Source organism: Westerdykella ornata (genome assembly GCF_010094085.1).
Source record: "Westerdykella ornata strain CBS 379.55 unplaced genomic scaffold EI97scaffold_22, whole genome shotgun sequence".
Classification (NCBI taxonomy): domain Eukaryota; kingdom Fungi; phylum Ascomycota; class Dothideomycetes; order Pleosporales; family Sporormiaceae; genus Westerdykella; species Westerdykella ornata.
The window spans coordinates 263,165-285,568 of record NW_022986872.1 but is presented as its reverse complement, the minus strand read 5'-3'; the positions used below and the strand labels follow the sequence as shown (position 1 = coordinate 285,568).

The following is a 22,404-nucleotide window of genomic DNA, read 5'->3' as shown; positions in this document are numbered from 1 at the left end:
TACCACTATGTCCCTTCAAATTGACATGGCGGGCGGGGAAGCTCATGAGACACCCTTGCAAATACGCCTTTCCTTTTCTGGCGTGGCTTGATTACGGACAGAAGTTGATCCAGCGCCGAGAAGCTTCGACCAGTTCACCGCGGTGCATGTGTTTGTACATACACCTACCTAGGTATACACATTACCTTCATTCTGCTTTCATCCCCCCTTACACTCTGTCTCTACGCCTCTACACTTCAAATCGCCATCCTCGTATTACCCGACCGCAGTTTGCCCCGCAGTCAAACCCCCCGTAGCCGTCACCTCCGCTGGGCACGCCTCGCAGTCTTACCTCCGCCACCACCATGGCGCTCGACACCTTTTTCCACAACAAGATCGAGAGCATGAAACTCGAGATCATACAAGGGCAGGCAGTGCTCCGACGGTTAGAAGCTCAGCGGAACGACTACAACTCACGGGTGCGGCTGTTACGGGAGGAGCTCGGTCTGCTCCAGCAGCCCGGGTCCTATGTCGGTGAAGTCGTGAAGGTGATGGGCACAAAGAAGGTGCTCGTCAAGGTGCATCCAGAGGGCAAATATGGTGCGACATCTACGCTCATTCGATATCTCTCCGAACCTCATACTGACCTGTGCCGTCAGTTGTTGACATCTCCGACAACGTCGACATCAGCAAGCTCACCCCCGGCAAGCGCGTCACCCTCTTGAGCGACTCCTACAAACTCGAGAAGATGCTCCCCTCCTCCGTCGACCCGCTAGTGTCCCTCATGATGGTGGAAAAGGTTCCGGATAGCACGTATGACATGATCGGCGGGCTGGACCAGCAAATCAAGGAGATTAAGGAGGTCATTGAGCTAGGCCTTCAGCACCCAGAACTCTTCGAATCCCTCGGTATAGCGCAACCAAAGGGCGTGCTACTCTACGGCCCGCCCGGGACTGGCAAAACGCTCCTTGCGCGTGCGGTGGCGCATCACGCCGACTGCAAATTCATCCGCGTGTCTGGCAGCGAGCTCGTCCAGAAGTACATTGGCGAAGGCAGCCGCATGGTCCGCGAACTCTTCGTCATGGCCCGTGAACACGCCCCGAGCATCATTTTCATGGACGAAATCGACAGCATCGGGTCCAGCCGCGTCGAAGGCTCGTCCGGCGGCGACTCCGAAGTCCAGCGCACCATGCTGGAACTCCTCAACCAGCTCGACGGCTTCGAGCCGACCAAGAACATCAAGATCATCATGGCGACGAACCGTCTCGATATTCTGGACCCGGCCCTGCTCCGTCCCGGCCGCATCGACCGCAAGATCGAGTTCCCGCCGCCGAGCGTGGAGGCCCGAGCGGATATCCTACGCATCCACTCGCGCAGCATGAATCTCACGCGCGGGATCAATCTGACCAAGATTGCGGAGAAGATGAATGGGTGTTCGGGCGCCGAGCTGAAGGGCGTGTGCACCGAGGCGGGCATGTACGCTCTGCGCGAGAGGAGGGTGCACGTCACGCAGGAGGATTTTGATCTCGCGACGGCAAAGGTGCTGAACAAGCACGATGACAAGGCGATGAGTTTGAGCAAGCTGTGGAAGTGAGCGCTTGCTTGGTGGTTTGGAGGGAGATGGATCATCTAGACAAGAGCGTCTTCATCTCGTGTGCCAATGTACGATCTATTCATTGCCGCATTTGATGTACCTCGCTTTCCGCACGCATTATGAATATAGACGCATATTCTCTTCATCTCATTGATATACTGTGACATCCACACGCAGGTCCTGGACTTTGAAGAATTCCAACGGCGCCTTCATGCTTATTTATGTATGCATCACACAAGAGGTCGCCCTTTCAACACTCCACGTATTCCAATTTTCTGCAACGACTATTTGTTTATAGGTCATCACACTATGGCATCAGTATGTAGCCAGCCGCCATGCCATTAGACGCGGCATCTCCAGTCTAGTGTATGAAAGCAACGCTTGCATCCCGCCCATTCCAGCCCAGCCCAGCGCCAAAAGACGCCGATATGTAAGGTTCTGTGCCCTATGCCACTGCACCGTTTCCCTTTCGCAAACTATCCAGGCAAGGGGAGACGAGAAAAAGGGGTAATGTAGAGGACGTAAAAGAAAAGCTCCTCGTTTCGGTCTGCAGTGGAGCCGTGGGGGTATCAAATTGGATGCCAAAAGGGGCACCCACAGAAAGGGACAAAAGGAGACAAAGAAAGAACTTGAGGACGATTTAACAGTCTTGCACGATCCCTACCCTAAAATGCACGATAACGCAGCCGTCCAAGAGGCACAGGAAGAGGCTATGTTGTCTTGCCTGCTCTCGATGATGAAGAAAAGACATCCCTTGTCTGTTTCAGATTAGGCGGGCGGGATGCGCGATCGATCCGCCCCTCTGGGTAACCAGCTGTCGTCGATGATCTTGTCCACGGCCTGGTAGAGCAGCTTGTAGGCCGTGCGGATGGTCCCGTCGCTGACGTCGACCGCTTGGCCAATTTCCTTCGGCGAAGTAGGATGGCCCATGAGATGTGCGACCAGGTAGATGCAAGCCCCGGTGATGGAGAGGGGTGAACGTCCAGCGGCGACGCCCAAGTCGGCGACGCGAACGGCAGCCTCTTGAGCGGTGATGCCGACGCTGGCAGGAAGTCCAAGATTGTTGCACGCACGTAGAATGAGTTCGGAAGCATCCGTCGACTTCGTATGCTTGAATCCGGACAGCTGCCCACCGTTGGTCATCTTCTTCTCCTGTTCACGAATCTCCTTGCTGAGGTATGTCTCCAGAACTTTGAAGGTCCTTCCTATCTCCTTCTTGGACACGCGGGTCAGTTTAAAGATCTCCCGGAAGCTTCGGGGGGCTTGATGCTGCCGACAGGCGATGAAGATACAGCCCGCAATGATGGCGTCCATGGGTTTGCCCTTGAGAATCTTGGCCTCATCTTGTTTCTTGAAGAGAATCTTGGCCGTCTCCCCAATCACTTTGGTGATGCCCGCCGTCTCCACGAACTGGGTGATCTGGCTGTATGCGGCTTGGAGGTTCTTGTTCGTCTTGTCGTGGGTGGCTTTGTTCTGGGCACGCGCGAGTTCACGAACACGGTGGCCGCCGTCAAAGGCGATCTCTGTAGAAAGCTGGGAGCCGTGGAGGAGAGGATTTGCGGCGTCACCCACACGCGAGGGGTCATCGTTGCCCTGATCGTCGTTGGAGAATGTACGCCACTCTGAGCGGGTGTCGATGAGACGCTCGGCGAGGACGCGGCCGCACTCTCCGCACACGGTGTCACCAGATGAGAACTCCTCTACAAGCACTGGAGGATCCGACCGGCAGTCCGGACAGATCAGTATAACATCCAACTTCTCCCGCCATTCTTCCTCCTTGGGTTCCGCTGGAGTTGCGGGTTCATATACCTCTCCAGGCGAGAGGAGCCGACCGTCCGGAGCGTAGCTCATAATGACTTGTGTCGACGGTTTTCCGCGCAAGACTTTGGAACCGGGACACTCTGAGCCTTCGCAGTGGGGAGGCCGAAGTCGAGGTGGAGGTGGAGGGTGGGGGATGTGAAGGCAGCAGTTGCAGATACTGTTACTTGTAGATAGAGTAGAGGGCCGGAGAATGACTAAGCAGCGTCTTGGCGCTGGTGGCGCAAAACTCCAAGGTTCCTGACAACCCGAACATTGAATTGACCTCTCCGAAGTGCCATTTTGACAGCTCCCCGCCGTACTCCTACTCCGACACCATGCTTGCGCAATCCATCAGGGCTTCGGTAATCCCCATTGTTCCATTCGCCATTGACGGTTCCTGACCTCCATGTAGCGCCAGACGCTGGCACGCGTTGCCCGACAGCAACCCGCACTCGTTAGCCGACGCACCTTCATCGTCCCGACTGCTGTCCGCCAAGGTGATTTGACCTCAATTGCTCGCCGCAAGCCAGACTTGACATGTCCTGACGTGCTCCAGCCGATATCGTGCAGGACCTTTACCTCCGGGAGTTGAGGAACTACAAGCCGCCGACGCTGAAGGCATCCGACGCCGAAGGCCATGTCCAGAAGTTCGTTATCCCCAAGGCACCGGCATCTCCCGAGGAGGCCGACATCGCAAGCGAGTTGAAGGCGTACGAGACGCAGCAGGTAGAACTGGAGGGCGCTCAGACCGAGGGCGAGGCTGCGCCCGTGCAGGAGGACTGGTTCGTGGAGGAGGAGGAAGAGACGGCGGCTGCTCATTAGATGGGGGGGCCATGGGCCTGGGCATTACTTGTACTAAAACCCTTTCCCACTGTGTCAATAGCATTGCGCCTGGGACGTCTGGGCCGGCATTTCTCAAGATCTAGGTCGACTTTATGAAATGGAGTACCTCTGAACCAGACAAGAACAACAGGAAACCGTGACTGGAGCCCTCTGGGGTTGGGCTGCTTGCGGCCTGCACATTCGCTGCTAGGGTTCTTCCCTGAGCTCAGCATGCATTGTCAGGTTCTGAGCTGTCTTGATCACGATATCAATTGTGCCATTGGCATCACCCTCTTTCTGAAGCAGCCTAGCCATCAGACGACCCCGCCTTAGCACTTGGTATCACAAGTGATAGATGGCCGTAAGCACGTCCATGTCTGCGCTCCCAACTGGGACTTAGAAGCTGGAGCTAGATGCACTCGGCTCTACCAGAAGTCACGTCTACTATCGCATCGCTCATCATCTGCAACTCATACCATCTACGTAGACTTGACGAAAGCTGGGTCAAGGTGCCCGTCGAATCCAACATGTCCAGGGCCAACCGTGGACTCGATCGAGGCGCGGTCCTACAGCAGACGGGCAGAAGTGGGCCCGAGGGAGATAGTACAGGGTGGAGCATGTTGAGACGGCATTGTAGAACGTCGACTGCAGTGAGACGGATTCGTCATGGCGGACATTCAGGCGGGCATTCACTGTCTCAGCCTGGAGGGGTGAGGATAGTCATGGTGCTATACTCCGCTTCCCGATGCGCCGACGAGAGAGTGGCCGTGCTTGTCAGGCCTCTCCGACTTGTGACGAGCCGCGACGAGACTAAGTGAATGACTGCAGCATGATTGCAACGCTCACGGAGAACTGGTGAATTGTCGACATGATTCGGATTCTTGTTGCACCGCCCGACGTGCGACGTGCCCTGGGCAACATCGCCCGGTGGCAGGTCCAGCAGGCGTCTTCACTGCGAAAGGCAACCTTGGAAGAAGCAAATATACGTAATAATAATGCAGCCCTCGCCAATCATAATATTCGACAGCTAAAAGCCAGGGCCATACTACTTTATGTACTGTGTACATGGCCATGGCCTTCACCATCTCCGGTTCACCATCGCGTTTCAATCTTGCAGGTCGCTGCAACAACAGAAAAGCTCCGAGCCGCCCGCCATCAAGGTCTTTCTATAACTATTATTAATCTCGTCATCTCGTCAGATCGCCCGGCGCGACGCCATCTCCCACTTAAATAAAAACTAAATACTGACTAGGCACGCTCCCGGGCTGCGCCACAGCCTCTCCTCTCCTCTCCCAAGCGCCAAACCTGCCGTCATCCTGGCCAAAAAGGACCCGCCCCAACCTCTGCCCGGCCTACCGAATAATAATAATTCCCACGACTTTGCAAGCTTCAACCCTCCCCCTTCATTATTTACCCTGATAGCGAACCGCTTCCCCTGCAGTCTCTGCCAACTTCCAGTCCTTCCTCCACCAAGTCGGTCGCTACCTGGTCCTGCCTCCCCTCTCCGCCTACACTGTCGCTGACCTCCGACCTTCCCCAACGCCATCCAGCCCTTCACCAACCCCAACTTCACTCGGCCCCTCGCCCCCCTCTCGCACCCATTGACGTCCGCCGAGTCCTCCTCCCACGTCTCCCCCATCCTCCTCTTACCCGCCTCCTCCAAATTTGCCTGCCGGACGGGCTGCCTACCGGTGCTACATCTCCGCCATCCTCATTGTCTGCTGAAAGCGATGAACCCGAGGCCGTAGAGAACCAGGAACCGCCCATTGTGCGTGAGAGCAGTAGCGGCAACTGCCCTCGACCCTTCTCGTCGCACTATGCAGGCTGTCGCCCAGCCCATCGGCAGCCATGACCTGCTGGCCAACGTCCACCGCGGTACAAGGCATAGGAGCACGTCCGATGCCTTTCCCTCAGCCCCCAAGGACCCTGCCGCAACAGAACAGCTGCCCAAAGCCGCGAGCTACACCCACTTCCCACGTGTCAAGCACCTCGACGATCCCTCTCTCCTCTCGTTAAAGGCGAGATTGTCCGAAGACGGCCTCGAGCTGCGGAACGATAGCGGACATGCGACCCCGTATTCGTCCTCGGACGGCTCGAGCCCGGAAAGCGAGGATGGTCCCAGGGTGGAGCAGATGCCGCAGATTAATACTTCCAGCTCGCGCCGCTCCTCGAGGCTCTTCTCATTTTCCAGCAAAACCCAGGAGCAGTCCCAGGACTCGCCTCGTCGTAGCCGCCCAGACGCACGCCATGAAACCGAGACTTCGACTTCCAAGTCTCCGGTTCGCTCGCTCTCCAAGCTGAGGCGGAAGTCGTGGGTGTCGTCGCAATCGAGGTCGACTTCTCCTACGAAGACGAAGGACAGTTCAAACAAGGTCGAGGAAGCAGCAAAAGGTGTGGCACCTGCAGAGCCGTCTAAGCGGAGGTCTCTCACTGGCGTCCTGAGCATTCCCGACAAGTCGGCGCCCAAGGGCGTCGCACCAAACGACACGCCCGACCTTGCGTCGGGCCTCAAAGGTCGCGCTCTGACAAAACGAACCAAACGTCCACTTAGTGGTCTCTTCAGCTCGACAGGCACTAATCAGCAACCGCTTGCCTCTGACCCGGACGTTCCGGCAATCCCACAAATCCCCCAGTCGTTCTCTACCGAGAAACTACCCTACTTCGCGCCCACTCCGGCAACACCAACGAAGCATATACCTCCGATACCGCCCAACATCTCTGCTGAGAAGCTGAAGGGCGCCAGGACGGAGCCTCGCAAGAAGGACGAGCTATGGACCGTGTTCCGGACGCTGGAGGCGGACTATCGAAAGCAGGTAACATGCGCTCCTTGCGATTGCGGTTGCTGACCATTTCGGTAGATTTCAGTCCAAGTCCATTGCCTTGAAGGCCAATGTAGTTCGAACTACGCTCCTTCCTTTCCTACGCTCCTATGCTTCGCATCCTTCAAATCATAAGCTGCGCCCCGAGGATCTTGATCGGCGTGCCAACATTTTAAACGGATGGTGGACGGCTCTGCTGGAACTGCTCGCGGGGAGGAATAACCAATCCGTCTCGGGGACAGACCGGCCTGCTATACTCGAGGGCATCTCCGGAATCATGGAAAGGCCGGAGTGGCGCATGTCGCCTTCACCCTTCTGTGCGCTCGCGGACCGATCCGAGAGCTCTTCTACTACCACCACGGAATCCGGTGGCTCAAATACATCCCTTGGATCCGATTTCCTCGCCGAGTCGGTCTACCACAATGTCCGCAACATCTACACCCAGAACCTTTTGTCGCAACTGAGCTTTGTAGTGGAAAAGATGTCTCTGCGCAACGCTGCCGCCAGTCTCGTGACTTTTTGCGGGAAAACATGCGCCTACGCGTTTTGCTTCTGTCCCGGAATTGCCGACGTCCTGGTGCGCCTATGGAACCCTTCGCTGGACTTGATGAAGCGGGTGCTCGTCGAATCTGGAGTCACGAGACAGGATCAACTTGGTGCCATATCCGCCCGCGTTGTGTCGTCATTTCCACCCACGCTCCACTCGCTGAAAGTTGAATCTCTGATGAAGACAATGCGATTGCTACGCCAGCCTGCCTCTCCCCCGTTGGGGACCGCGAGTTTGGACTGGTACGGTGCCTGGATGAAGCGATGGTCGGGAGCAGAGAGCGATTTGTTCTACGTTTTCGTGAAACACTATCACATTCTGGTGACGGACTTTCTTCCTGTGGAACCTAGCAATGCAGAGCGCATGTGCGTTCCTGGGCTTCTCATGGTACACGCGCAAATTCTGGCCAACCTGGATGCTACCATCAATCGCCATGCCGCGCCACAGCAAGCAGAGGAGCCCATGATGGGCCCATCGAGCATCACCTTTGATGACGTTCTGAGCGACCCAGATGCTTCGGCTTCCACTTTGCCGATTCCTCCGGCGAACGCCACTCGACAAATGGTGGAAAATCGCCTCATCATGTTGATACGAGACTTCCTCTCTGATCGGAATGCCCACCTGAGCACTGCCCGGCGGGTGTTTGCGGACGGCTTCGTCTGTCTCCTGAAAGCGGCGGCTAAGAAGGTATCCATCTATGACAACAATGCATGCTACACCCTCTGCGATTTTCTCGAGGAGGCCTTTGCTATACTGGTCCGTTATGAGCAGTCGGACCCCAATGGCCATTCCGTCCTCGACTGGGATTTCTGGCTGTCTGTCTGCAAACAGATGACTGCGAGTCTTAACACGGCCACGGAAATCAAGCTCTATGCCTTCCTCTACAGCACCTGGTCATTAGTGACTGCCGATGAGAGGCGCAAGACGAGCCTATGTATGGATTTTCTCCTGGAGCCGGACTTTTTCCAGAGCAGGTTCAACCACTGGTGCCCAATGGTACGGTCTTATTACATGCGTCTGATGTGCTGGCGTGTGGCTCGTTTCGATGGTGAAGACTCGGACACGGAGACGTGAGTGCTGCCATCACTTAGGTCCAACTCTTTGCTAATCATCTCACAGGAATATCATGAAAGCACTCAGCGATCGACTACGCTCCGTCTGGGCCCATTACCTTTGGCTACGTGAGGAAGCTGAGCTTCGAAATGGCCTTTTACCGTCAACACAGGCCTGTAATCCCGCTCCCGGGCGTCGTTTTCTTATCATCCGTAACGACAATCCCGTCGTCACCCACGGTGGTCCATTTATTTTCTTTGATGGCGTTGTACAGAATCCCAACTCCCGGCGGTTGTCCGACGCTACGGCGTTGCCCGAGGTCATCCCTCGCCCAGACTCTGCCCAGTCGGAAGACTCAGACTTTGGCGAGAAGGAGGCGCCAAAGGGACGCTGGAGTCTCTTGCGGAGCTTCATGGGAGCCTCTCCGAAGCAGCCTGCGAAACCCAAAAGCGCGGCCTCGACTCGAGCGGAAACGAAAACCCCCGGATCCTCGCCTGCCAGCGGGAGAGACAAGTCTCCTGCAAGCAAGGACGCCTCTCCTGAGGCTCCCGCATCGGTTCCCACGCACCGTACCTTCAGTTTTCGGTTTTCCCTCGAGTGGGTCGACAAGCGCTTCGGCGCGTACCAGCCCATGCGGCTCAGCCCGCCCCGGCTCCCGCTCCCCGCCCAAGTCCATCTCCAGAACAAGGGCATCAACATTACGGCGGTGCAGAGTGCCAAACCTACGGGTGCAGCCGTGGCATCCAGCCGTTACGCCGGCCGGGCGCTCGCCGAGTGGACTTTTATCTTCCACGAGTGCCAGAACTTTTTCGACCGGAGGAAGAATGAGGGCGTGCCGTCGGATCGCTATGTGGAAACGCCCACGCTGGCAGTGGAGGCGTTTCGGCGGCCGGGCTAATCGCGCGAGCCTCGTCTTGTGACATTGGTGGCTCTTCAATGTTTCTTTCCGTTTCGATTTATGTGCTGTAGTTCCACACATTTACCTTGGTGCACTGCATGGTCTTTTTCAATTTCGGCAGCGCGGGCTTAGCATTTTTCACTTTCTGCGCACGTTGTATGGATCGGTATGGTAGAGTACGGTGGGCGGCAGGCAGCAAGTCACCCTGCTATATGCAGGCGGTTCCGGGAAGCATACAGACAACAATTATATGTATACTCTGCATTTGGGAGAGGTGGGTCCTAGGCGTTTCCTGCGGGTATTTTTGTTGGGGCGGCATGTTGAGGCTCCGGTTCTTCTCTTTTTCTTTTTTTGCGCGGTTCGTGGGGCTGGGGATATACCTGTTAGATATCTATGGTAAAAGCGACGTCAACTCGGTTGGGTTCTTGACTGCACGGCGACGACGTGGAACAACCGGCAACAAAGGTGATAGTATACGAGTCGATATGCGAGGGAATACTATACTGTGCCTAATGGAAACGGTTGATCTGAAACCGAGACGGGGAAACACTTTGATCAAAGGAGAAGAAAGTGTGGGAAGTACCTTGGAGCGGATACGTGGGAGATCGATGGATTGATGCATGCCATCGATGAACGAACCTGTTGGGAAAGCCGGAACATAGGTGAGCAATCGAGATTCTTGTATGGTTATTGGATTTCTAGGCTCTACGGAGTAGGCTGCCAGGAGTTACTGCCCTTGACCGGCAGCTCCGTGTGCAGTCGAGGTACACAGACGGGACAGTACAAATACTCCAGTCGTGTATCCTCCCTCGCATCATTCGCATCTTCCCCTCGCAAAAAGAAGCCCGCGTTCAGCGGCGAATTGCGAGGCGATGGACCATAGGACCCCGCCAGCGAAATTCCCGGAAATTCATACACTACAGTAGATGAAATAATCCTGTGCTCTTTTCAGGTGATGAGAAATGGGCGGTATTTCTCCGCTCTTCCATGTCTTATTACTAATTCTCCATGCACGTCTCGACAAACTGGGCAGGGATGGGATCTTGAGGAGTGGTGGGAGGGGATGATAAGCTTACGTAGCTCGTGGCGTGGACCGCGTGGTGTGCCGTTTTGGATGCAGGTGGCAGGGGGGTAGATGTGTTTCATGTTTCATGGGTGTTTCTGGACGTTGGGACGGTACGGAGTAGGTGTGTGGAGCTGTGGTGATTATTCTAAGACTGATTAATAATGAGGTGTTGGTACATGGTAGGGAGATGGTGGCAGATAGGGAGCGCGTATGCTGCGTCGTGCTTTAGGCATCCGAGGCTTATACTGTGTACTGTGTAGTTGAAGAGAAGTTGGGGCCATAGGCAGCGGGTTGTAAGTTCAAATCGCGAATTTCTGGAAATGGATTTTACCGATCTTGGTCGCGTTTAGGGAGAGAGGGTGTACCCTTATGCGGCAGTGGACGCTCTCTCAGTGCAGTGCAGTGGGCCAGGACTCGGGGTAACAGCAACAGGCATACCCGTAAGGTAAATCGCAAGTACTCCGTAAAAGGAAAGGAGAAGAAAAGAAAAGAGAAGAAGAGAGAAGAAGAGAGAAGAAAAGAAAAGAAATATACGTTCCGCATCAAGCCTCCAGATGGCGTGTAGGTCTAATACTTGTAAGGCAGCTTGTCATGCACCTACCTACAGTGGTATGATTGAGATTCATGGTTGGGAAATGCAATTGACAGTTCGCGCGCTCGCGAGGCATACCGCTTCTGGGTAATAGGTACGGTCAACTGAGGTGCGTACATACCCTAGGGGAGAGGTACGTCTTCAATATGACGTCTCGGATTCCGACAGGCTGCCGCATGCTTGTGTACTGGTAGGAAAAATATGGACCGCTTTTCAACATACTCTGCAATCTTCATTCACTACTTCGTAAGGATGATAAGGCAGGCTGGATATGGAAAACGACACCTAGTTTGTCAGCTCGCAACAGCGCGCCGTGGCGGGCTGGAAAAGATCTTGTACACAGTAAACAGAACCATGCCGTCCAATGAGATGGCGCCGGGGGGCGTGGAACGTGAATTGCAGTCCCCTAGCTCACTGTGGCTAGCGTACCGTTAGAGGGTTCGAGGGTTCGCTCGTTGGCTGTCGGGTAGACGTCGGCATGAGGACTGAGCTAGCATTGGGAACAAGGGAAAGGGACATGGGGATACGCGTATCTAGGTATCTGGTTTGATGGTGAGAGGCTGAGAGCGAATGTTCTCTAGGCGGCAGTAGTGGAACGCCCCCGGCGCTTGGATGATGTTTTTGCCAGCTGTGGCGTGTCGTGGTGGTGATGAGTGAGGAAGGGATGGTTTATCACCGTGTCCAAAGGGGAAAGGTAGGCGGTAAGTCTACAGCTGCGGAGTGCGGATTCACAACCTTGGACTCGTTTCACGGGAAAGGAAGAAAGGGACTCGTAGTTGCTTCCGTCGTGCGTGTCGTTATTCTCCAGTGCTGCATATCATGTCTTGAACTCAAGCCATTATTATTCGAGGCCCCACTTGGCGCAGAGCGTGATAAGGAGACTAAGCCGTTACCGTGTGGTAGGATCAACGTCTGTGCTCGAAGGATTCGATTTCCCGTTGGAAAAGCGACCCATGCCTTGTCCCACCAACACCGATTATGTGGACATCATAGGTAGAGGATTGACTTCAGGTACTCCGTAGTCAGCGTCCCAGCATAGATCCAAAACTCTCATAAGCTCCATGCTCCAGCAGATGATACTCTAGACTCTGGACAAAACAACATTCAAACGGTAGACCGCGGGGCTCGAAAGTGCGCAGCCATGTTATCTACACGCTTCAGTTGGCCTCGGTTGCAGCTTGTTGATGGACGCCGTTGGCTCACCGCTTAGGACACACAGCGCACCGCGGTAGGCTCGTCACTCTCCGCTTGGGCGGGTTGCATGACGTGGAGACAGAAACGTGAATGCACGATGTGCACGACCTAGCTACTGGGAGTGGCCACGCGGAAAGCCAAAACTCATGCATTCGAGCCCACGCGGCAGCACGCTTGACCATGATCGGGGTGGGGTCCGAAAGAACGGGTCGAACTCCGAGTTGCGAATAATAATGGACGTCGACTTTTTCCCGATTGTGAAGATGCAGAGACACGCTCATCGGCAACCCCGTGTTGGAAGGCTATGGGCATGCTTTCTTTGACGACTTGGGCGGAACATTTTGATGCGCGAGCGAGCAGTGATTAAGAGGGTGAGAAGTCTCGATACCTAGGGCATTCACCCTGAAGCAGTGGACCTAACAGCTGTTGACTTTCTGTCTACAGCTAGTCTAGTCAACCACGAAGCCGACGAGCCGCAAACCGGCAATTTCCGCAACCCAAGTCCCAGTCCAACAGGCGCGAAGTTGCGAAGTTGGATGAGTTGATTTCTATAGGAGAAGAGATGTTCGTGCACAGGGTAGACTGTACCAAGACTACTGCTCTGTCGAGTCCCTACTTGTACTGACGGCAAGGCAGATTCGAGCCGGGAAAAGGGGCCGGGCGGTAGCCGTGCACGAGGCCCCCAAACCAGCTTAGCGCCTTGCCAACAACCTTAATCTGACATCGCAGGCTTTCCCCAACCATGGTTTTGCTCCAACCAATCCATCTCGTCAGTGCTCACCCCAATCTTCGTAGCCCTGCCCAAGGTGAGGCTACTCCGCCACCCGCCCGGCCTTGTGGGACGGACCCCCCTCATGGCCGTCATATTAAGATCAGACAAGTCCAGAAGTGTAGACATGGTCGTCAGGCACCCTGCCATGACATCCACGGCTACGACTTCGACGACGTTCTGATAGATACCGGGTACGGAGTAGAGAATACACTAGATCAACAACAACATCAAATCGCCCCTCTAAACCACCATGGACGAAGTGAAGCTGCGTCAGCTGGAGCGCCAGTACAAGCTACGAGTGAAGACTGGCTGCGAAACATGCCGGTAGGCTCTCTCCTTCACCTCTGAACGGGTGCAATCAACTCACTGCAACCCCTCGTTGTAAGCACACGATTCTGACTATAAGTCCCTCCAGGACACGCCGGGTCAAATGCGACGAGACGAAGCCAGAGTGTTTACGCTGCACAAAATCCGGCCGCAAGTGCGGGGGATACAAACATGCTGCTAAGCATCGAGACGGCTCTCCGGCCGCTGCAGCTTCGTTCAGGAATCCCTCCTTTCTGGTCGTGCCTCAGAGACCCCGCCCAACCAGTGTCCCCAGGAACCCATCAAGAAGTCTCTCCCCCGAGGCGGCGGAGAATAGATCCTTTCACTACTTTCAGACTCACACGCTACCCCAATGGACCGAGTTCTTCGATTCGGATCTTTGGAGTCAAAAGATTCTGCAGTTGAGCCACATTGAGCCAGCCATCAAACATGGCATTCTCGCCCTGAGCACCCTGCATGAACGCTTCGAGAATAGCACGCCCATTTTCAATGCGGGGAACAGCGACTTTGCCTTCTTGCAGTACATGCAAGCCGTCAAGCATTCCAACGACCTTCTCACGGCGCACCAGGCAGGCAGGGTGGACGTGGAGAAGATCCTCATAGCCTGCATCATCTTCACATGCTACGAGAACCTGGCGGGAAACTATAGGGCGGCCAACATGCATCTCCGCAACGGCCTGCGGATCCTATGCCAGCATCGGCAAGACGTACTCTTGCATGCCCGGGGCCCGCCAGTGAACGAATCCATTGCCAGTGTCCTCTTCCGCTTCGACCTCCAAGCCATGACCTTCTCCGACAACGCCTCACCCTACGACTACAGCATCGACTGCCCTCCCGAGTGCCCCATCATCCCCGTAGCCTACACCTCCGTCTCCCAAGCCCGAAACGACCTCGTCGGCCTCCTCCGCTGCATGATGTGGATCGCCGGCGTCGCCAACATCAACCCGCGCGCAACGGAGAATCCCACCTGGCTGCACATCTACACGCAGCTCATGGCCTCCATGGACGCCTTCGAACTCACCTTCGACCACTTCCAGGCTTTTCTCCCCATGTCCGGGGCCCCCATCGACGCCAAGACGCAAGCCGGTTGCAGCTTGATCAAGATCTATTACCTCATGGCGCGCACCATTGTCGCCGCGGGCGCCTCCCCCGTCCGCAACGAACTGTCCTGGGACCCCTTTGTAGGCCAGTTCAAAACCATAGTCGATTTGGCAGAGACCCTACCCGCCCTCGTGAAACCGCCCTGTCCACCAACGACAACAACGACCAACAGCAAAAACAACAACGATCTTCGGTCGAGATCGAATTCCACGCGCTCCTCGGCCTCACCACCGCATGCCCTCTCCCCGATCCCCAGCCCCTTCCAGACCGGACGACCCATAGCTCCGCGCCCAGGGACATCGACACCGTCACCCCCTCCAGGCTGCTCGACCCTGAACTTCCTCTCCGAACCCCAACCGCCTCATCATCATCACCCTCACCCTCACCCTCACCCTCACCACCCCCATGGCCCCCCTTCCCAGACTACGACTCCCCTCCCCAGCCCCTCAGTCAGCAGCCTCCCCAGCACCTCCCCCCCGCTAACCCCAAAACCCCCCGCCACGAAACCCGCCTCCAAAAAGCGTCCGCCCGCATTCACCCCGTCCTTTGAGCTCTCGCCCATCGTACCCCTCTTCGTCACCGCCTGCCGCTGCCGGGACCCCATCATCCGGCGTCGCGCCATCAGCCTTCTGCTGACGTGCCGGCGGAGGGAGGGCGTGTGGGATTCGTACGGCGCGGGGATGGTGGCGCTGCAGGTGGTCAAGCTCGAGGAGGGGATTGGCGAGATGGTCGAGTTGGACGAGGGCGGTTGGTTGCCGCTTAGTAACAATACTAACGCTGGCGTGGAGGGTTGCGGCTTTGCGGGCGGTAGTGCTGGTGGTGGTGGCGGGGAGATGGGCTCCGGAGGGGGGTTCGCACATATCCGGGAGGAGAAGCGGGTCGTGGATGTGTTTGTCAGTGTGAGCGTCGGGGAGAGGCAGATTGGGGTGAATTACCTCATGGGAAGTGGCGAGAGTGTGGATCGCTATGTGAGGTTTTGAGGGGAGAAGACGTTGGAGTCAAGGTTGGGATCAACTGGTGCATACCATACTAGGTCCCTGGGTTTTGTGAGGATGGAGGGGTTTTGATTGCTTCCTCTCCATCTCTCTTGGCTTCTGGAGTTTTACGATACCTATATGACCTGGGCATTGGGAGGTGGTTCTCCCTGAATGGCGCCTCGATTAGCATTTGTGACTACCATAGATATATTGTATACATTACTCGCTTGCCCTTGTTGCATACAGTAGATACAAATGATAGATTTGCTCATCTCCATCATCTCCACCTTTTCTATATGACCAACCGATCGCTGAGCTAACAGACGCCAATCCCGCCGACGTGTAGTAATCCTTCCCGGCATCGTCACACCCTTTGAATAAGGCACTGGATCCAGGTTGCGTCCCGCGTTGCTTGGGGGTCCAACGAACCTCCAGCCCCTCCCCACTCGCAGTATCTTCTCTCTCATGCCCCTAACGTCGCAATCCGACTCCCGGCCGCATCCAGATTCCCCCAGACGCCCTCATTGATCCTCCTCCTCAACATATCCACCACCACTCCATACCCACCACCACCCTCGCCCGCACGTACCAGCCCGTCATACAACAACTTGACGACGTCGAACTTGGCGACCGCAACCTTGTACGCCGCATTCTCGGCGCCGCCTCGCCCACCCACGAGGTTGGAGAAGGACTTGGGCGGCCGCAGCAAGTACGGCAGTACCGCACCGCTGAGGGCGGAATCGAGTACGAGGGCGACACCGGAGTGCGGGAATGACCGCGCTTGCTGGATCGCGGTTGGATCGTCGGAGAGGTAAAGGGCTTCTTGCGAGGGGGAGCCCGTCTCCCAGTTGGACGTGATGAGGGCGGAGAGGACGGTGAGAGAAGCGAGGGCCGTGTCCGTCATGGCGACCGTGTCGGCGTGGGAAATCAAATCGGAGAAGAAGGTGGGGTTCTTGGTGAGGTAGAGGTAGGTGAGGAGGCGGGCGCAGACGCGCTCTTCTGAGATGCGTGCGGGGGATGCGGGAGGGTGAGCAGAGGAAAGCGGGAAGGTGATCTCTTCCTGTTATTGTATCCCGTTAGTTTCTGAATCTCGATATGATTTTGGATATTCAGGCGGATTGGTTCGAAGGCATTGCACTCACCCGCTGAGGCCCATGAAACACCGCTGCCAGGGTCTTGAGAGCATCCGGCGTGGTCTTCCGGAAGGGTATGTTTAGAACCACACATCCATCGCCTCTCAAATCGGCCGCATGCCGCGGAATCAAACTCGTCCGCGGCATAGCAGCAATGATGCTGAGATCAGAAGGATCCAGTTCCCGCACCTTCCGTTGCACGTACTGTCGAATGGTGAGCGTCTCGGCGCTATTCTCAGAATCGTCGGGATAGCTGGAGACATATTCCGCTATGTAGTGGGCAGTGCGCGAGTGGAGGAACCCTTGTTCCAGACTTCGGTCCTTCGCGGTATGGTTATCAATGATCGACTTGTGTATGTTGTGTTCTTTAAGGAAGTCAAGTGATACACTGGATGTGTTGGCCTGAGTAGGCGTTTTCACATTCTTGATGAGATCGGCGAAGAAGTCGATCAGAGTGAGGTGCATCAGCACGTCGTCCGCTGTATCCACCATCTTGAGGGCGGCATAGTGAAGCAAGCCTTGCCCTTCCGCGAGCCCGACCTTTCTCTCGATTTCCGGCATGTGGCTTGCCGTCAGGATCTCCCAACTCAGCTGACCGACCTGGTATAGCCACTGAAGCAACCTCCCTTGCGCAATGGTTTTGCTGCTTTTATCAAGCACTGGTTCAATGTCTTGGGATATGTCTCGGATAGATGTGTAGTGGTAGTAGAGTCTGTATATGCTCTGGTCGTGGAAGAGACGCTTCCAGATGGGTGCCCTGCCGTACTGGTACACTTGCACTTCCCCACCATCGGCCATTGACTCGTCTTTCGAGGCCCGCAGTAAAGACACTAGGAGATCGGCAGCCTGTGTGGCCACCGCCGTATCCTTAGTACAAAGCCACAGGCGGACGATGGCATAGACGATATTCGGACGGTTTGCGAGCATCTGCACATGGCTGCTATTAGAAGCGGCCTTTTCCAGGAGGGAGAGAAGGAGGCTGTGGAATGGTTCGGCTGCCAGTTGCAGACCTATCTCAAAGTCCAGATCCTTGATATCATCGAACGTGTAGGGCGTGGTTAGCTTGAGGATGAAACGTATTAGCGGCGAAGGGTCCTGCTGCAGATTCGGCAGTAGAATTGCCAGCTGTTGGAAGAGAAGCTTCGTCTCCGTCCATGCTGATTGTCGATACTCGTTCGTGCTTGTGTATAGCTCGCCCTTTTCTATGAGTGATTCGTCAAGTGGTATGCTCGGATCCTCTTGGACTTGTTTCAGATGCGCCGATAACGCATCCAGCACCGTCGTAGTCGCCATGGGTCTTGTTTCGACCGGAGCACCTCTAAAGATATCTTTTCAATGATGATGGCGAAAAAGCGCCGCTCATGTGATTACGCGTAGGCGAACTCGACGCGTTCGTGGCGGCTTCGTGCTCGGGTTGAAGCGGGTGCAGAGCTGATGAGGGTGTCCCGGCTGTTCTCCTCTATTCGACAGGTTTACAGTGGCCTGGAAAGCTCTGCCCATAAGCTAGACCATCGGATACTCGAAGGCTTAATGTGTACAGTGATGGCCTGCTATCTTCAATGGACGTTGTCTTAGTCCACGCCGAGTGGGGAACGCTAAATGCGGGGCGACGCGCGGGCGGTGAGAAGGGGCAGAACTGACAACCTAAAATTATTGGTGACTGCTCATACAACAGGACCTTTGAAACGACGAAACGAGGACTTCATTTGAAGCGAGGCACATTTTGTTTACTCTCCTTTATCAAGAGTAAATATACGCTCCCTACCACTCGACCGGTCATGGCTCCCCGTGGAGGAGGCCGCGGCGGTTCAAGAGCGGGCCGCGCCGGCGGTGCATTCAATCCGTCTCGCGGCCTCACGATCGGAGGCGTCGAGGTTGGCTGGGATCTCACGGGTCTGAAAATCGAGAAAGGTCCCGTTGAGCGATTCCCTGTGGGTTCTCTATGAAATTAGGATTTCTTCGTTACATGGTATACTGACTCTCATGCGAAAAAGGCAAAACCGCCACCGCAAGCACCTCCGCCCACCGAGGGAGAGAGAGCGACCATACGCCACTACTTAGCCGTGCGCGAGCGCATCCATGATGGGCCCTTTTACACCATCCTCAACGACGGCATGAAGAGCGGGAAGAAGAGGAGGCACAACGAAGCTCCGCCATCCGCGACTGCACTCTTCAACCCCTTCACCGATAATCAGACGTACACGTCCAAGTACACAAAGGTACGCCGCAGGATACCGAAACTCGATACGCGGCCCTACGTCACGGAGCTCTTCCCACCGGAGCTACAGTCTTTGCTCGAGGGCCCCACGACCAATGGGGCCGACGGTGATGCGAACCAGAACAAGAAGCGCAAGACGCTCCAGGTCGCTAGGTCCGCAACCGCCGCGTCGAAGATTGACAGTTACATGGCTATGCAAGGGCAGCGGTTACGCGATTTGGAGGAACGGGGCGGGGAAGACGTCGATGAGGACTATGACGAGGAGGATGAGGAGGGCAATGAGAAGCCCGAGGCTGTGGACGAGGAGGATAGCTGGTCTGCCGTGTCGAGCGACTCGGAAGAGTCGGGAGACGATTACAACGCCGAGCGGTATTTCGACAACGGCGATGACGACGACATCGACGACGGTGATCCGTATGAGAATGCATATGACTGAGAACATATAATCGCTCTTAAGATAGGAACATGTCACGGCGTTCGGTTCGGCGATACCCTTTTGATTGAATGCAGTCACATGTTTTTGGCTTCTAGATCTTCATGTTTGATCAATCTAGAGGATAATGAAGTAATGTCCAAAGACCCGATCATATGTGCTCCCAGAACTATTAACACCAAAGTATCGGTCCACTGTTTCCTCACCGCGCCGGGGGTTGATAAGATCGCTGCAATAAGACCGGTAACATGTGCTCTATCGAACTAGCACGGGTCCTAGAGGAAACCTTGGAACCCATGTGCCGTCCAAGTCACATGCCGAACGGAGATGTCGGCCTATTTAGTAGTGTGTCGATCGCGAATAGAGAGGCAAAGGGAGTTCTTCGGAACCGGTATTGGGAAATTCGTAGCTATACTATAATAGTTCACTCGGCCAGAGAGGATGGACATGTGTAGATATGGAGATGCTGTCTCATCAACAAAAGGAAAAGCCTTCCTGACGCCACAAAGCTACTACCCCAATCGCCTGGAAGGAAAAAGATGATGGATAATTCGAGATAATGCAGGAGAAGAACCACGCTCCCGCTCCGTCGCTATGTAGGTATATGTAGGTATAAGATGCTCCCAAAACACTTCGCCGGCTCAAATATCACTAGACATACACAATAAGAACCCCTTGCTCCTCCCGAGTTTCTGCCATGCCCAGTAGGTACCTTCGAAAACGTAAACCGATCCTACCATATCAGCCCTTCCTTGGCAGACCTACCCAGGCAACGCCAGAACCAATTGAAAAGAAACCAGTCAGGAAAAGAAAGGAAGAAAGAAAGCTCTGTCGCTCGCTCGCTCACTGGCTCAGTTAATTCGGAAGAAAATGCGAATAATGTCCCGGGACCCTCATCCGACACTTTTCGCAGTCCTCCCTATACCCCATGCTAAATCTTCCTCTGCCCGAGGAAAGAGCGCCGCTCCGCTTGCGGCCTCGCGTCGGCGTCGTAAGCACGCCTGGGGGTTCGGAGCCTTCGGGATGTGCAGAAGTAGAGAGATCCGTAGTTGCAACGCTTGCAGCAGGTACGGGGGTAGACTCCTCGATTTCCATGTGGAACTGCCGCTCGCCCGTCACGCTCAGCCGCTCAAGCTGGCTCTGCGTCCATGCAGTGGGCGTGTCTGGGAGATCTTCGTCTTCAGAGATGGGCGACGGCATCCGCCTAGCACGGTCGTGGTCGATGATGTGGGCGTGCTTCTTTGGCAGTGGAACTGGTGGTACGTGTGGGATGGGAATGAAGTTCGGGTGGTGGGGATTTGGTACGCCTAGCAAAGTAGGACCGCCGGTTCCCGCTGACAATAGCCCATCGCAACTCCTCAGCGCAGGAACTGCCGTAGTGGCAGGAGGAAAATTGGGATACATGGGTGTCGGAAGCCTGCCTGTGGCGTTGCCTCCAATGCCCTCATCTTCGCCCACAGAACCCCTTCTCCTGAAGAGGGTTGAATCTAGTTTGGCCGGGCGCAAGGGCTGCGAAAACAGACCGGAAAACGAGCCATCGTACGGCGGGCTGTGCACCATGTCGAAATCATCGTGATCGTCGGAATCTCGGTCGTCCATTTCCGTGTCGTCCATGTCCATATCGACGCCGCCGCCGCGCACGATGGTTGGGGCCCGTGGCGAGGAAAGGCGTGCGTTGTCGGGTTGGAGGGCATTCTGAAGGCGGTGCGGAGAGTACACTTCGGTATCGCTAGGGGACGAGTTGGCCGGAGTCAGAGTGGCCAGGTCGGGAGGTAGTGGTGTCAACGAGACCAACACTGAGGGCCGGTCGGGTACTCTGGAGTGCGAGGGTTCGGCAGCGTACCGGGAAGCCCATGAGCGGACTCTCTGTGTTGAGTTTAGGGTTGAGCCATGAAGGGTCGGCAATGGTGAACACCCACCTTGATGTACCTCTCATCGTCCAAGCGGCCAGTGTCCCCTTCCTCGTCGTCTCTCGGCCGCTTCGTGTGGGATGCAAACATTATTGTTTGTTTCTTTATTATTTAAACCTTCAGTGTTCCAGCAACCGAAGTTGAGACGAAAGCGACGGCAGCACGCTCAACGTGCTGGAAATAATGAGCGTGCGGAAACGGATTGCGGCCGAGAAGGAGAGAGTGTTGTGGTCGCGGCTGTTCTGTGACGGGGTGAACCTGAGGGGCGTCTTGGGTGTAAGTATCAGGGGCCAGTTGCGAGGTCTTTCCAGGGCTGCGTGTTTCAGATGGGTGATGGGAAAGCGAAGGGTTCCTGCATGGTAGGGTAGGGAACGTGAAGCGGTGACGGGAGGAATACGGCGGTGCATAGACGCAGCGAAAGGATCTATCAGGCTTCCAGCTGGCTGCAGGCTGCGCAGGTTGCGCTCATCATGGCCGAGTGACGGGGCTCGGATGGAGAGGATGACCTGGAGCTGGAGTTGGGAGCTGGACGGTGCAGCTGGACGAGTCGTGGCGGTGCATCGTGGTGTTTTTGTGGCTGGTAAGGATCGGCAGACGTGCTCGTAAAGCGGATAATAAATCAATCTACGGAGTACTGTGTAGAGAGCTGCGGACCGACAACGGCGCTTTTGTTCGATCGCTTCCCATCGCCGTGCCCATCTCTTTCTTCGTCTTCTCTTGTCGTGGTGGAAGTGCAAACGAATACTTGTGACGATGGACCCGAGTTGGCTTGTGTGACGGCAGGATTCACATGTGCACCCCGCTATTCCCTATCGATAAGTAGAAGACCCTCGCCAAGCCCAAAGGCGGTGAGCTCAGAAAAGTTGGGAATAATGAATCAACCCTCTCCGAATCGCGGCCCCTCAACACCTCTCCCTCCCTTCCTCCCCTTCTCCCCCGCTCACCTCGTATAATTTAGGACAGAACCCCCGACGGGCTCGATTTAGGTGGCAACCCCCTACACGCACCTGTTCTCAGATCGCCTTTCTACTGGATCGCTCCGAGGTATGCCCGTCCCTTTCCGATCCCCGATGCAGTCATGTCATACCACGACGACCATTGCATGTGCTCACCACGTTTGCCAGCTATAAAAGGCGCCCATTCCGTCCCTCTACCATGGCCGCCGCACC

General features: G+C 55.7%; 9 protein-coding genes across 9 annotated transcripts; 6 read left to right on the top strand and 3 right to left on the bottom strand.

The window, feature by feature from the left end:
• The first annotated feature begins 165 nt into the window (after positions 1-165).
• EI97DRAFT_469083 (26S proteasome subunit P45) lies at positions 166-1,717 on the top strand. Its single transcript, XM_033801692.1, has 2 exons — positions 166-579; positions 639-1,717. Exons 1-2 carry the CDS (start codon positions 345-347, stop codon positions 1,571-1,573), a joined length of 1,170 nt encoding a protein of 389 aa, XP_033651666.1. The 5' UTR covers positions 166-344; the 3' UTR covers positions 1,574-1,717.
• A 624-nt stretch (positions 1,718-2,341) lies between these two features.
• On the bottom strand, positions 2,342-4,192 carry EI97DRAFT_444407 (cyclin-like protein; the record flags this gene model as incomplete). The annotated part of the gene is made up of 3 exons (XM_033799900.1): positions 2,342-3,551; positions 3,700-3,770; positions 3,842-4,192. The coding sequence occupies 3 exons, from the start codon at positions 4,190-4,192 to the stop codon at positions 2,342-2,344; spliced, it is 1,632 nt and encodes a 543-aa protein (XP_033651665.1).
• Positions 4,193-4,939: 747 nt separating this feature from the next.
• On the top strand, positions 4,940-5,865 carry EI97DRAFT_136668 (uncharacterized protein). Its single transcript, XM_033793164.1, has 2 exons — positions 4,940-5,389; positions 5,448-5,865. The coding sequence occupies exons 1-2, from the start codon at positions 5,064-5,066 to the stop codon at positions 5,716-5,718; spliced, it is 597 nt and encodes a 198-aa protein (XP_033651664.1). The 5' UTR covers positions 4,940-5,063; the 3' UTR covers positions 5,719-5,865.
• A 147-nt stretch (positions 5,866-6,012) lies between these two features.
• EI97DRAFT_444406 (DUF1765-domain-containing protein) lies at positions 6,013-9,512 on the top strand (the record flags this gene model as incomplete). Its single annotated transcript, XM_033799899.1, has 3 exons — positions 6,013-7,008; positions 7,061-8,631; positions 8,681-9,512. The coding sequence occupies 3 exons, from the start codon at positions 6,013-6,015 to the stop codon at positions 9,510-9,512; spliced, it is 3,399 nt and encodes a 1,132-aa protein (XP_033651663.1).
• Positions 9,513-12,876: 3,364 nt separating this feature from the next.
• Positions 12,877-13,816, top strand: EI97DRAFT_136611 (uncharacterized protein). Its single transcript, XM_033793163.1, has 3 exons — positions 12,877-12,928; positions 13,001-13,464; positions 13,523-13,816. The coding sequence occupies exons 2-3, from the start codon at positions 13,107-13,109 to the stop codon at positions 13,642-13,644; spliced, it is 480 nt and encodes a 159-aa protein (XP_033651662.1). The 5' UTR covers positions 12,877-12,928; positions 13,001-13,106; the 3' UTR covers positions 13,645-13,816.
• EI97DRAFT_382041 (uncharacterized protein) lies at positions 13,814-15,544 on the top strand (the record flags this gene model as incomplete). Its single annotated transcript, XM_033795836.1, has 2 exons — positions 13,814-14,708; positions 15,015-15,544. Coding segments are annotated over 2 exons (1,425 nt in total), but the record flags the coding sequence as incomplete, so codon positions are not given.
• Positions 15,545-15,707: 163 nt separating this feature from the next.
• EI97DRAFT_469078 (uncharacterized protein) lies at positions 15,708-18,229 on the bottom strand. The gene is made up of 2 exons (XM_033801691.1): positions 16,684-18,229; positions 15,708-16,601 (listed from the first exon to the last, which is right to left on the bottom strand). Exons 1-2 carry the CDS (start codon positions 17,965-17,967, stop codon positions 16,005-16,007), a joined length of 1,881 nt encoding a protein of 626 aa, XP_033651660.1. The 5' UTR covers positions 17,968-18,229; the 3' UTR covers positions 15,708-16,004.
• A 131-nt stretch (positions 18,230-18,360) lies between these two features.
• EI97DRAFT_402958 (uncharacterized protein) lies at positions 18,361-19,487 on the top strand. Its single transcript, XM_033796494.1, has 2 exons — positions 18,361-18,605; positions 18,669-19,487. The coding sequence occupies exons 1-2, from the start codon at positions 18,453-18,455 to the stop codon at positions 19,326-19,328; spliced, it is 813 nt and encodes a 270-aa protein (XP_033651659.1). The 5' UTR covers positions 18,361-18,452; the 3' UTR covers positions 19,329-19,487.
• A 693-nt stretch (positions 19,488-20,180) lies between these two features.
• Positions 20,181-21,325, bottom strand: EI97DRAFT_460512 (uncharacterized protein; the record flags this gene model as incomplete). Its single annotated transcript, XM_033801119.1, has 2 exons — positions 20,181-21,191; positions 21,245-21,325. The coding sequence occupies 2 exons, from the start codon at positions 21,323-21,325 to the stop codon at positions 20,181-20,183; spliced, it is 1,092 nt and encodes a 363-aa protein (XP_033651658.1).
• Positions 21,326-22,404: the final 1,079 nt, after the last annotated feature.

Coding starts and splice junctions, on each gene's coding strand:
- EI97DRAFT_469083 (XM_033801692.1), top strand. CDS start 345: ATGGCGCTCGACACCTTTTTCCACAACAAGATCGAGAGCATGAAACTC. Junction 580..638: donor GCATCCAGAGGGCAAATATG/GTGCGACATCTA, acceptor CTGTGCCGTCAG/TTGTTGACATCTCCGACAAC.
- EI97DRAFT_136668 (XM_033793164.1), top strand. CDS start 5,064: ATGATTCGGATTCTTGTTGCACCGCCCGACGTGCGACGTGCCCTGGGC. Junction 5,390..5,447: donor ATTATTAATCTCGTCATCTC/GTCAGATCGCCC, acceptor AATACTGACTAG/GCACGCTCCCGGGCTGCGCC.
- EI97DRAFT_136611 (XM_033793163.1), top strand. CDS start 13,107: ATGGTTTTGCTCCAACCAATCCATCTCGTCAGTGCTCACCCCAATCTT. Junction 13,465..13,522: donor GCTGCGAAACATGCCGGTAG/GCTCTCTCCTTC, acceptor CCTCGTTGTAAG/CACACGATTCTGACTATAAG.
- EI97DRAFT_469078 (XM_033801691.1), bottom strand. CDS start 17,967: ATGGCGACTACGACGGTGCTGGATGCGTTATCGGCGCATCTGAAACAA. Junction 16,602..16,683: donor TGTTTCATGGGCCTCAGCGG/GTGAGTGCAATG, acceptor ATACAATAACAG/GAAGAGATCACCTTCCCGCT.
- EI97DRAFT_402958 (XM_033796494.1), top strand. CDS start 18,453: ATGGCTCCCCGTGGAGGAGGCCGCGGCGGTTCAAGAGCGGGCCGCGCC. Junction 18,606..18,668: donor GTCCCGTTGAGCGATTCCCT/GTGGGTTCTCTA, acceptor CATGCGAAAAAG/GCAAAACCGCCACCGCAAGC.